At 49.3% G+C, this 12149-nt stretch overlaps 1 protein-coding gene across 2 annotated transcripts; it reads left to right on the forward strand.

Annotated features, from left to right (window-relative positions):
* Positions 1-213: 213 nt before the first annotated feature.
* Positions 214-11418, forward strand: LMO2 (LIM domain only 2). Of its 2 annotated transcripts, none has more exons than XM_033410263.1 (4): positions 214-451; positions 1252-1477; positions 5577-5792; positions 10416-11418. In XM_033410263.1, the coding sequence occupies exons 2-4, from the start codon at positions 1437-1439 to the stop codon at positions 10633-10635; spliced, it is 477 nt and encodes a 158-aa protein (XP_033266154.1). In that variant the 5' UTR covers positions 214-451; positions 1252-1436; the 3' UTR covers positions 10636-11418. The 2 variants fall into 2 exon arrangements, with proteins under 2 accessions (XP_033266154.1, XP_012393019.1); XM_012537565.3 differs by lacking the exon at positions 214-451 and adding an exon at positions 799-1130.
* The last annotated feature ends 731 nt before the right edge of the window (positions 11419-12149 follow it).

Consider the following 12149-nt stretch of genomic DNA (forward strand, 5'->3'; position numbering starts at 1 on the left):
GGTTGGAGGGGAAACCTGAACTCGAAAATCAAGTCTGGCTTCTCTCGCTTTCCCTGACCCAGGGCAAAATAGTCTCTCCCTCATTGGAGAGGCCTCTTCTCTGTGCAGAGTACTATTGGCACTTTACAGGGGCCAGTTTAACCGCAGGAGTCCGATTTTTGAAAGATGCTGAGGGAGGGAATTCTGCCGCCAGCAGATGGAGAGGAGACTGAGATCAGCTTGGTCCCTCCCAACCACGCTCCCTCTGGGATTAGCAGCCACTGGCACTGCTCAGGCGTACCCAGCCCGTGCGGCCTCTGCTCGCACAGTTCCCGTCGCCTGTCTGGAGCGCGGACGCAGTCACAAGTCCGCAGCCAGCAGAGCCGCGCTGTCTGGGGCATCTCCGCGCTCTGTGTCCGCGGACCTGGAACCTCGAACGGGCGCGAACGCCACTCGGAACGCGTGCATCTCTGTATGTGCTTATTTCGCATTCTTGTCTTTTCTTTCTTCCTCGAGCGGCCCGCTGGTTACTTTCAATCTTAGTTTACCAAAAGGGCAACGCCGAAGAGGGGAATCCCTAAAGAATGATTTAGAGGCAACCCAGCCGCCTCTCCAAGGAGAGGTGTTCACTGAGACACTCTCCCCGTCCCCGACGCTGGCCCCTTTAAGACGCCAACTCAGTCCTGCTGCGGAGGCTGCTGCGGCGGAGGCTGCTGCGGCGGCGGCGGCTGCTGTTTGTATCGCTAATCCCCAGGAGCCCCGTTAAAAAAAAAAAAAAAAAAAAAAGAAGGGGGGGTGGGTACCGGGCAGCTGTCTCTTTAAATGTGATTTCCTTCTATTGTATTTGAATCGTGATCAGGAAAAAGGAAATGAAACCAGAGACAGAGGGAAGCTGAGCGAAAATAGACCTTCCCGAGAGAGGAGGGAGCCGGGGGAGAGAGGCGCAGTCCCCTCCCGGCCCCCAGGCCGCCGCCCCCTCCCTGCCCTCGGCGGCTAGCTGCGCGCCGCGACCCGGGCCGAAGGGGCGAGGGGCGAGGGGCGGCCGGACGGTCGCGCCCCATTCCCGCGGGCGGCGCGGAGCCGGCGACAGCGCGCGAGCCGAGCCGGACCGGGCGGCGGCGGCGGCGGCGGCGGCGGGACCGGGATGGAAGGTTAAGTCCTGAGCAGCAGCGGCAGCTGCAGCCGCCCGGGGCAGGCTGCGCGCCCCTGTCCCCGCCTCGGCCGCGGCGCGCGGCAGCCCGGTGATTCGCTCTCTCTCTTTGGCGTTTGAAGGGAGCGCGGTGACTGTCCTTGAGCGCGGAGGGGCGAGCTCGCCGCCAGAGCGCCGGAGCAAGAGGAGGCGCAGGAGCGGAGGCGGCGGCGCCCGAGCATCCGAGGGGGTCCGAGCCCCGGCAGCCGGCCAGCCCCGCGCCACAAAGGGAGCGCCCCCGCCGCCTGGCACACCACCTCCCTCCCCAATGTCCTCGGCCATCGAGAGGAAGAGCCTGGACCCGTCTGAGTAAGTGCGGCGCCCCTGCCACCCACGATGTCCACGGCCTCGCGCCCCGGGGCGGCAGGGTGGCGCGGGCGGCCGGCGAGAAGGCTCCAGGTGCGCGCCCGCAGCGTGCCCTTGGTTCCCTTTGCCTTGCGCGGGGCTCCCGCATCCTATCGGGTGACTCCGGGGACACTGGGAGAGGGGCTGGGCGGCGGGCGGCAGGAAGAGGGGGTCGACCCGGCGCCGCTGCGGGCCCCTCCCGGCTACCTGGGACTCTCCCCAAAGCCACTGCGGGCCAGAAAGTTTACACCGGAGCAGGCAGAGGGGGAGGTCGGAGGCGCGCAGGTGCAGTCCCGAGAGCCCTCAGGACTCGATTCTGCTCCTTTCTCCCCTCTCGTTCCTTCTCGGTCCCCTTTCTCTTTGTCCATTTGGTCCTGGAAAGGGGGACATTACAAGTGGAGGCCTCCCGAGTCCCCGACGGCCCCCTTCCCGGTCCGCAGGTGGAGCGGCTGCCCGCAGCGCCAGGGACCGGCGGGTGAGGAGGTGCGAGAATTCACCTCGGAGCTCACTCAGGCCTTCAGAGACTTTAGAGCAGCTAAACACGGAGTTAATCTGGGTACACGTCCCCGCCTCTCCCCTCGGGGTCCACCGATGGGGACCTTTGAATCTCGAAAGTTAGTGCACCATTTTGCGTATAGGTGAATTTTTTCTGGGGAGCGGAGTCTCACGGCTTTTATCACAGTCTCAAAGGGTTTGGAGTCTGGGAACCGGAGCTCTAATGAACTGCATTTGTTTTCTGAGGCTCTGACTGGTTTGAAGTAACCCCTCTTCCCAATGTTTACCTCCAGCCCATTCCTTAGTGTTAAGATGCGGAGAAAGGGTTGTTTTAAGATATCATTTAGCCGTCAGCGCAAATGCCCTTTTAAGATTCATTAGCTGTCTGGTTTTGAGAACATTTATTCCTTTGAAGTCCCCATCTAATCCTTTGAAGGGATTTGTTACACAGACCAAAGGAGCTGGTTAATGACTTGTCCATTTGTGCTTTTAAGAGGCATTTGTTTTGTTTTCTTTTCTTTTCTTTTTCTGCTTTAAGAGAATTGTGCTTTCCTGATTGAAGTACCTCCTCCTCCCAATTTCAGTCTCCTATGGTGTTTATATACCTGGGTTTTACCCTCAGTTACGAGCATAAAAGCTCAGCGTGTTCTCATAAAACACAGGAAGTACCATGATCTAGTGAGAATATAAACAGCCCTATTCAATCTTGAAGGTTCAGATGCCAGTTCTATAAGGAGTCTGGTTTGTTCTAACAAAAACCCAGCTTCCTTAAATTCTCAGGAGAAAGATAACATTCCTTTTTAGAAGTATATATCTACGAAAACACTGGGTTTAAAGGGGTGGTTTGCTCTTTTTTTTTTTTTTTTTTAACAAACCAAGAATTACAACTTAGCCCTGAGTTTTCAGAGCCTGGGCAAGACCATAGTAATACAATAAGAGAGTGAATTGGATGAATTACCTTTGAAAGGCTCCTAATGCCTTTTCGATCAGTAGAACTCAATCACTAAGCCTTTTATTAGAAGATAAATCTGGAGGTTTCAGTTCCCTGAAGGAAGTGTTTCTCTTTTCAAAGTTTGTGCTTTTTCACTGAGATTGGAAAATTGAAACATCTTTACCTCATAACACAGCAAAGCACCTACTGAAGGGTGCTCTTCTCCATCCTTTGCTTCACTGTTTGCTCAATGCAGACAAGCTCTCATTGGAGGTGGACCAGCTCACTGAGAAATTACTGCAGCACATTTTTTCCCTATCGCTCTTGGAAATTGTTGAGAAATTATCCCAGAAATCCAGGCCGAAGTGTGTTTAGATATAATATTCAGATAGGCTCTAGGAGAATATAAAATATTAGGGAGTGAATCCCACTCAGTTATTGGCTTGGAACATCCACCAAAGATAATGTGATATTATCATTAATTATAGAAAGATAGAGCCAATATCTTATCCTACCCTTTCCTATCTCATCTCAGGCCATCACAGTAGCTCTTTTGCTTACCATTTCTACTGCGAACCACTATTCTACCAGAAGCTTCATTGTGTACATACTTGGGTCAGTGCAGCTGAGGTCAGTCTGATCAGCATCTCCAAATTACACACAGAAATTTGCCAAGGCATATGCAAATGAAACATTTAGACAGAAAGACAGCCAGAATTCACACAGAGATTTCCTCTACTGGACCACCAGTGGCCCCTACCGCCTCCCTGTGAGTAACAAGAGCAGTTCATTTTAATTCCAGGCAGTTTTGCACCAGCTAAGTGCAAATTCTCTTCCTTCACAGTTGGTTGGCAGCCTCAGCATCAGGGCATCCAGCAGTGTTGAGGTTCCATGAGTGTTTCTGAAAGCCTAAAGTAAGACCATGGGCTGTGGAAAGGGAAGAGATGCGATTCTGAGGTGATGCATGTGAAAATGCTGGTGTTTTATTTTTCAGGAGGGAGAATGGAAGTCTTTATGTATAACCCGTGGAAACAAAGAAAAGCAAGCCAGACTTCAGTGAATTCTTAAAACTATTCAAAGTCTTGAGTTTTTAGGAGGAAACTGGTTTGGGTTTTACATTTCCCTGTTCTAAAAGGAGATCATCTCACAAAGGACCCTCATACTTGATCTACAAAGTGTGGGCTGGGTTTCAGTAGCCCTAAATATTCACAGGGAGGTATGCACATTACAGACAGAGTCGCCCGAAGCTGTCAGAGTGTGTTATCAACACTGGTTCCCTGAGCCTTGTCATCCCTAGGTGTAAAGGACGCTGAGTGCTGTGGGCACAGGCCAATCAGGACACAAGGTCACCTGGTAAGTTAGCGTCAGCTGGAAATAGGAGACACAGATTTATACCCTCAAAGTACCGAGGGGGAAACTCCCTTTGGGAATTTCACAGTTGGAGGCAGTTCCATTTTTCAAAACATAATAGAATTTTGAAAAATAGATTTGTGTTTGAGTGAGGGTCAAGAAAGCACTTGTTAATTGTCACAGATCAACAGGTATACTGTTTTTCCTGTGTCCCATCTGGTGAGAGAATCATTTCTCCCACTCCCTTTATTTTCTTTTGGCAAATAACGTTATTTCTTTTAAAATGTAAAACAGAAGTATTCAGATTCCAGTGAAGCAAAGTGAACTGGAGACACTGTATGACATTGTAGTGAAAGAACACACATCACAGGCTCACTCCTAACAATTGCCTGGATGGAGATTTCAGAGTCTGTTTAATTGCCTTCCACTCTCTCGAAAATAATTATTGCCCCCTCCCCACTTTCTTTCCTAAATCAACTTCATCCGAACCAGTTTTGCTGCTGTAAAAAGGTTCACGTGCAGAAAGTTCTGTTTGACGTCCTTTCTAAGTTTAACAGTGGCCTTAATTAACACCTGAGATTTTTCTCCAAGGATTCATTCAGTAAGAAGGATGGGATGCAGAATTTCTATTAAAAGATAATAATAATGAGAATTTCTATTATATCCTGATGGAATTTTTATCTTGGAAAGAGAAAGCAACCTAAAATAACTTGGGGTCCCTTTCTTCTTTCTTCCTTCCTCACCTCTGCTTTTGTGCACTTGGGAAGGGTTTGAGGCAGGATGGCACGGAGATTCAAAAGGGAATTTGCAGATTCTTAGTCCTCTAGGAAGTCACTGTCCTGGCAGCAAGCAACTCTTATAGTCCTGGGTGCCTCCTCTGGGTTTGGGCAGTGCCCTTGGGTCCTGGGTATGTGAGGAGGAAAGAGGAGAGGTGTGGAGATGGAGTAGGAGGGAGATAAAGAAGAGAGACCACAGGTGCCGAGAAAGTGGGGCTGGACTGTGGGTAGGGGTGCAGTACCACCTGCAGTTGCCTTGGTGCCTCTTGGTGCCCCGCACTTGCTTCTTCCGGGATCTAGGATGTAGGGTCTAGCTCTCTCCTGTCCTAACCCAAGGCTGGCAGGGTCTCTCTGCAGTCTGCCCTAGGTATATGCTATCCCCTCCTTTCTCCTATGTCACCTACAGGCAATTGAATGAGGTTTCCTTTTGGGCACAGCATGACTCCTGACCCCTCTCCCGTGCTTGTCTCCCCAAGATGAGGTCATCCCTAATGCTTGGCCTTCTTTCCAGGGAGCCAGTGGATGAGGTGCTGCAGATCCCCCCATCCCTGCTGACATGTGGAGGCTGCCAGCAGAACATCGGGGACCGCTACTTCCTGAAGGCCATCGACCAGTACTGGCACGAGGACTGCCTCAGCTGTGACCTCTGCGGGTGCCGGCTGGGCGAGGTGGGCCGGCGCCTCTACTACAAGCTGGGCAGGAAGCTCTGCCGCAGAGACTATCTCAGGTACTGTCCTCGCTGCCCTCCTGGGGCTGTGGGTCTGTCTCCCCCAGTGCCTGCCTCTTGCCCCAGCGAGGTCAGGCTGGGTCTCAGCTGCCCGATGCAGGGAAGCAGTCGGCCTTTCTTCCTGTTCGAGAAGCATGTTCTCAGGGATACATTCCTACATGGTCAAATTCTAATATTTTAAAGGCGAGAGAGTGATGAACACAGAATTCAGAATAGCGGTTCCCTCTGTGGGGCAGAAAAGGGGAGAAGGTTGGGGAGAAGGCACAGGACGTGCCAAAGGAACTGCGAGCTTTGTAGTTTCTAAGTTTGAGTGGGGGCTCCCTAGGAGCTCATTTAATGCTTCAAAATATACCTATAGGTTCTAAATAGTCCTTTGTAAGATTCCAATATTATGTGATGAGAAAATTAAAAATAGAAAGCATGATCTCGCCATGGCATTCCAAGGATTTGACGGTCACAGCAGGAAGGCCCTGAAGTCAGCTGTTGGTTTGAGCCCCGGCACCACTGCTTTCTAGCTCTGTGACCTTGGACAAGTTACATAACCTTCCTAAGCCTCGACTTCCTCATCTGTAAAATGGGGATAACAGCGATACCTACCTCCAAGAAGGGGTGGGAATTAGATGGGGTGATACATGCAAAGTGCTTGGCTTGCTGCATGAGTATGAGGATCAAATAGATGTTAGCTGCTCACAACATTGATCATTAGAGTCTTTTCCGATCTAATGAACAAAGAAAGGGAAGAATGGAAAGGCAAAATAGGAACTCTGGAACACCCAGTGAGACAGGCACTGAGGCCATCTTGGGTGCTCTGGGTCATAAGTTTGGCTATGTGAATTTTCCAGCACTCAGATGAGTGCCTTTGCCCGGAATGTTCTAGCATCTCCAGTTTCATATTAGCTGCTGCAGAGGTAACTCTGTGCCCTCTGCTGTCAAATCTGCTTAACTGTGTAGCTGTCAGATTTTTGCCACCTTCCTGTGGCGGAGGGTCTGTGGAGCATGGAGCCCTAATACATTAGGACCACCCAAACCAGGGAAGCTTGTTTAGACTCCAGCGCCCTTGGCTGCCAGGCCAGCTCTTCCTCCCAAACCTGCCCTCAGAGCATTTTACATTAAAAAAAAAAAAAAAATGCAGGCAATTCCATGGTGAAGGAAGCTTATCTGTTCACCCAGAGACTGACAGAGTAAGCTTCCCACCCCCAAATTTCCTGATAAAGTCCTTGCAAATTTGGTGGTTCAGAGAAAAGAAGTCAGGTTTCCAAGGATCATGATTTTAATTTTGGTCAATTTTTTATTAAGTAACAAGAAAACAGAACTGGGATAAATAGAGACCTGGTTCTGCTCGCTATCAGTTTGCCAAGACAGTGCAGAAAGCAGACGGGTAAATGATTCCCATTGGGCCCCCTGACTACATCCCTGTCAAATCATTTGAATCTTATTAAATGAAGTACAGATAGAGTAAGGTCAAAAGAGCCCGGGCTTCTCCCTATTTCTGCGGTTTTTATATAACATTCAAGAATAAACCCCGTGCTGCCTGGGCTTGTTAATCTCTTGCATTTTTAAAAAGGAGAGGAAAAAAACAGTCTGGGAGAACCCAGTGTTAATTAACCTGTGTCTTGGTGACATGAAATAATTCTTCTCCCTGTTACATTCTTGGCAACATGTTAATTAACTCTGTGTTAGTGCAAGCGTTTCCAGCCATCCTTTCATATTTATATTATTGTTATTAAAATGGGCAGGAGGGAGCTTCAGACATGACATCTCTTGACAGAGGAGAAAAATCATTTCTTGCTGCAGGCATGGCCCTTTAGCCATGGACTTGTTTGCCTGCATTCTTGACATATCTGGCAGTGTCTTTGCAAAAGGCAAGTTGGAGGAGTGAGGAAATGGGTTCTATGATGGGGTTCAGTCCTTCTCCCCCTGCCCACCCACCCCTGCCCCAGGAGAACTTCTCCCCCTGAGGGTTTCCAATGTTTGACTTGCCTGTTACTGTCCGTTTCAGACATTTAGCCTCAAATATTCATGAGACCCCCATGCAGAACCTAAATAAACCCTGTGCTATTATGTTGTTTTCTTGGGAACCGAAGAGTAGCTGTTAGTATCAGTGCCCAGCCCAGATCCCCTCGGATCGCTTTTTTACCAGTTTTTGTGTGCAGTGCCTCCCCACCCCTAAGTGTTTTACTTTCAACAGCCAGCACCTGTGTCTGTTAAAGCCAGAAGTGTGCCCACTGCCCACCCCCCCATGCCCAACAGACCTGGCCCAGTGGCTGGCACTGCCGGAGACCAAAGTCCTGCAATCTTGCCGGGAGCCAGGGCCGCTTGGAGACATAACTTACACCCCAGAGTCCCCGTGCAGTCAGGCTGAAGCTCCCCTCGGACTTGGCCCGAGTGTGCAACTTTGCTTGCCTTGCACCCCTCCTGTCTGGCTTCCCTTACCACCTTACCTGTTTCCCCTGATGACACATCCTTAACAAATCCTGGTCTCAGGGTCTATTTCCGGGATATTCAGCCTAAGGCACCAGTTCTTGGTGCCAGAGGTGAACGCCCGAGTTAGATGTCAAGTCCTGGCTATTTTCACTATTAGTGAAGTCCCAGCAAACCAGAGCTTGTAAGGGCCTGCAGAGGCCTTCTCTTCCAGTTCTCCTGCATTATAGCTTAAGACACAGAAGCCAGGGCAGAGGATGTCATTGGCTCTGGGGCACCCGGCTAGTTAGAGGTGATGCTGGGACCTGAACTTGTCTCCCAAATACAAGTCCTTCATCCTTCCCTTCGTTAGCTGCCTGACGTGTGTTGTAATTTACCCCCAACTTCCCTTTAATAAACGCTCTCCTTCCGTAAGGGTCACACACCCCAGGTGGTTGGCTTCGTTCCATACACACTGTTTTGTAAGTCACTTGGGCCCAAACTCAACTTACTGAACAATCAGGAAATCAGAACTGTCTTTCCACTCTGTGACCTCCAGGGTGGCAGTTCCCTACAGCTCCACCATCTGCTGCCTTGGGATAAAATGTTCTCCCCCAGTAATGAGCTTGCTCCCAGGTGGTGCCTTGAAAACACTCAGAGCTCTTCAAATGGAAAGCGGGATTCGGAGGGAAATTAGCTGGCCTGGCTGTAACCATGAGTTCTCTGCCCACAGACCACGTCTTCCTGGTTCCATTAATTTTGTTCATGTGTTTCAAAATTTGTCAACTGCCCTCATCTCCCCTAGAACCTCTCAGAACGTACCAGTTGATTCTCTGCTCTTCTGAAGTTAATAAGAACTTCCGAGAAGAACAGGCATTCACCTAAAACCGCCCTGAAGGTTTTCCGTGGAAAGGACCTGCTGACATGCCATGTAATCAGGCATGTGGGAAAATGACTTCTGGCAGCAAGACTGGCCCTGTTGGAATACCCCCAAGATGTGTTAAAACCCAGCCAGCGCTGGCTTTGCCCTTGAACGCTGGTGCTTTGACATGCTGCGTCCATCCTTTAACAGCCGGGTGAGGGGCACGCTATGATCACTGCCAAGCTCAGAGGAATCAGAGGTCTCACCAGGGTCACTCAGGCACTCAGGGCTAGTCCTGGCTGAACCCAAGTCTTCTGATTCCAGTGCTTGTGTTATCCCACTCTTGCGGGCTGATTCTCAAACTTCAGCCTGCATCAGAATCACCTGGCCGTGCTCAGGACCACACAGATGGCTGGGCCTCACCGCAGAGCATCTCAGTCAGGAGGGCCTGAGTGAACATTTCTAACAAGTTCCCGGGTGATGCAAATACGGCTGGTCCCAGGACCACACTTTGAGAACCACTGCACTAGGCTCCACCATATCGCATCTCCCACTTTGGCACTACATGTTGCTTAATATAAGTAACCTGTCAGCTGAGACTTAGGAGAGTCTTGATTTCAATGTCAGAAGAGGAGTTTCTCCAGAGACTCATGCCATTGGGGCAGCAAGGATCTCGAATTAAGATCTTCCATTCTATGTGGAGAAATGCTGCCCATCCTCCCGATGTCCGAGGCACGATTAACTATACCGCGTGTTTTCAGTTGAACTCCCTCTGTCTCCCAGAGGCTGGGGTCCCAGCAAACAACCATGCGGAGATGGCCTTGGTACCTTGGAAGGAATTCAAGACCAACCCTCCCTATGGGTGGAATTAGTGGCTGTTGATGTGATAGAATTTGGGAGCCTCAGAAAGATGCCCATTGCATTGCATTCCTGGTCAGTTTCCTCTCAAATGGGCCCCTGGGGTTCACTCCTGGCCCCTCTTCTAAAATGAAAGTTCCCCTGGGAAGAGACACACAATCCATGCCTAACCTCTGAAATCGCTTCAGCTGAGAGTCTTTTCCACGGAGGTGGGGCCCGGGGCAACCTGGAGGCGTGGAGGGTGGTGGCTGCAGGCAGGGAGAGAGCTCAGAAAAGGGACGAGTTATGCCAAACACAAATGCCACAGATACGGTCTCATCCCAGAGGACCCACTTCCTTCTAGGAAGCACTGCGAACGAGTCAGCCATCGGTCTGGACCCAGCTCTTCCTCGCTGGGACGTCTTGGGAATCCAGCCTACAGCATGGAACCCATCCTCAGGCCCTTTCTTCCAGTATTATCTGTGCCACTGTCTCTTTAGCTCTTCTCTGTGTTTTCTCCCCAGGCTCTTTGGCCAGGACGGCCTCTGCGCATCCTGTGACAGGCGGATCCGTGCCTACGAGATGACGATGCGGGTGAGGGACAAAGTGTATCACCTGGAATGTTTCAAATGTGCCGCCTGTCAGAAGCATTTCTGTGTGGGTGACAGATACCTCCTCATCAACTCCGATATAGTGTGTGAACAGGACATCTATGAGTGGACTAAGGTCAATGGGATGATATAGGCCAGATGCCCCAGCATCTCTGGAGAGGTGTTTCACTGAAGTCACTGTCTCCGTGGGGTCTTCACTCTTAGGCATTTGGGGGATTTGAGGGTGGGCTGAGACATTTCTTAGGGGATGAAAGACCCTAATTGGACACCAAGAACCAATACACAGCATCCAAGTGACATAATGCAAGGGGGCAAAACTTAAACGTGACAAAATGACTGGCCTTGAGGGAGAACTTATGGACAATGGCCACAGCCTATGGGTAATAACTGACATGATTAGCGAGGGAGAGAGGGTTGGGGCTTCTGTGCCGTCATGATGGAACTTCCCATCTACAGATGGGGACTTGTTCTGCCCAGACTTGTTATGTCTTTAACCCTTGAAAACTAGAGATGTGCAATTGATTTCTTTTCTTCCTGGCTTTTATGAGAACCCTGTTCCAACCACTGTCCTCCACACAAGGGAAGGACAGAGAGAAGAGTGGCCATCCTTTTATTCTTGGCCACCTTCCCAAGGCCTTAAGCTTTGGACCCAAGGGACACTGCATGGAGATAACATTTCAGTTGAGAATGAAAACTGCAACTTTTAACCAAACAATTCTTTAAAGCAATGCTGATGAATCACTGTTTTTAGACACCTTAGTTTTGAAGTGAGGAGTTCCACAGATTGTTTCTATACAAATGTAAATCTAAAAAAAAAAAGTTGTTCACCTATTTTATTATCTTAGATTATATCAAAGTATTTGTTGTGTGTAGTTTAAAAAAACTCTGAGGACAATAAAAATGACTGACTAAAATACGCAGTGTTGTTTACCTGGTAATGACTTACAATTTGGGATGGCAGGAAAAAAATGGCTTTTTATATTGTAAAGGAGAAGTAAATAAGCAATTTACTTTTCGGTCAAATAAAAACAAGTTTATGGCTAGGGTTTATATGAGGCAGGCACGTTTCTATATTACTAGCAATTAGTATCTAACGGGTCATCATGTAGCTCAGAGGGATGTAGAATAATTAGATTGCTATTGTAAAACCTGCATTTCACTTCAGCATTGTATAGAGTGAACAGAAGGCAAGATCTTTGCCTTTGGGAAACCTGTAACCTAGGAAGGACACAAATACATAAAACAGATTCCCTTGGGAGAGAAGGTAATTACCTAGTTTGAAATGTGGCAAAGATGCTGAGCTTGACACTTCGATTTTCCAAGACGTGTGTCTCAGGGTATTTTATGACAAGTGGTTAAGAGAACCTTACCTTGAGGGTTTAAAGCAGGCACCTTGTCTCTGCGGTTGCCTTTCACCGCATCCAGGCAGCCGTGAACTGACTCAGAGCGCCACCTGCTGGTCATCACCTCTCAGCTCACTAGTTCAAGACCGTCCCAATGAAAGACGAACGGGAGATGTATTTCAATTGTTACATAAAAATATTGGCAAGTACCAAGAAGTCTTAATGTGTTTAATTATCAAGACATCAGAAACATGCATCTAGTGCTACAATTAATTAACTGTGATATTCCTTTAAAAAGTTCATC

This window comes from Orcinus orca, chromosome 8 (assembly GCF_937001465.1).
Source record: "Orcinus orca chromosome 8, mOrcOrc1.1, whole genome shotgun sequence".
NCBI classification, from domain to species: Eukaryota; Metazoa; Chordata; class Mammalia; order Artiodactyla; family Delphinidae; genus Orcinus; species Orcinus orca.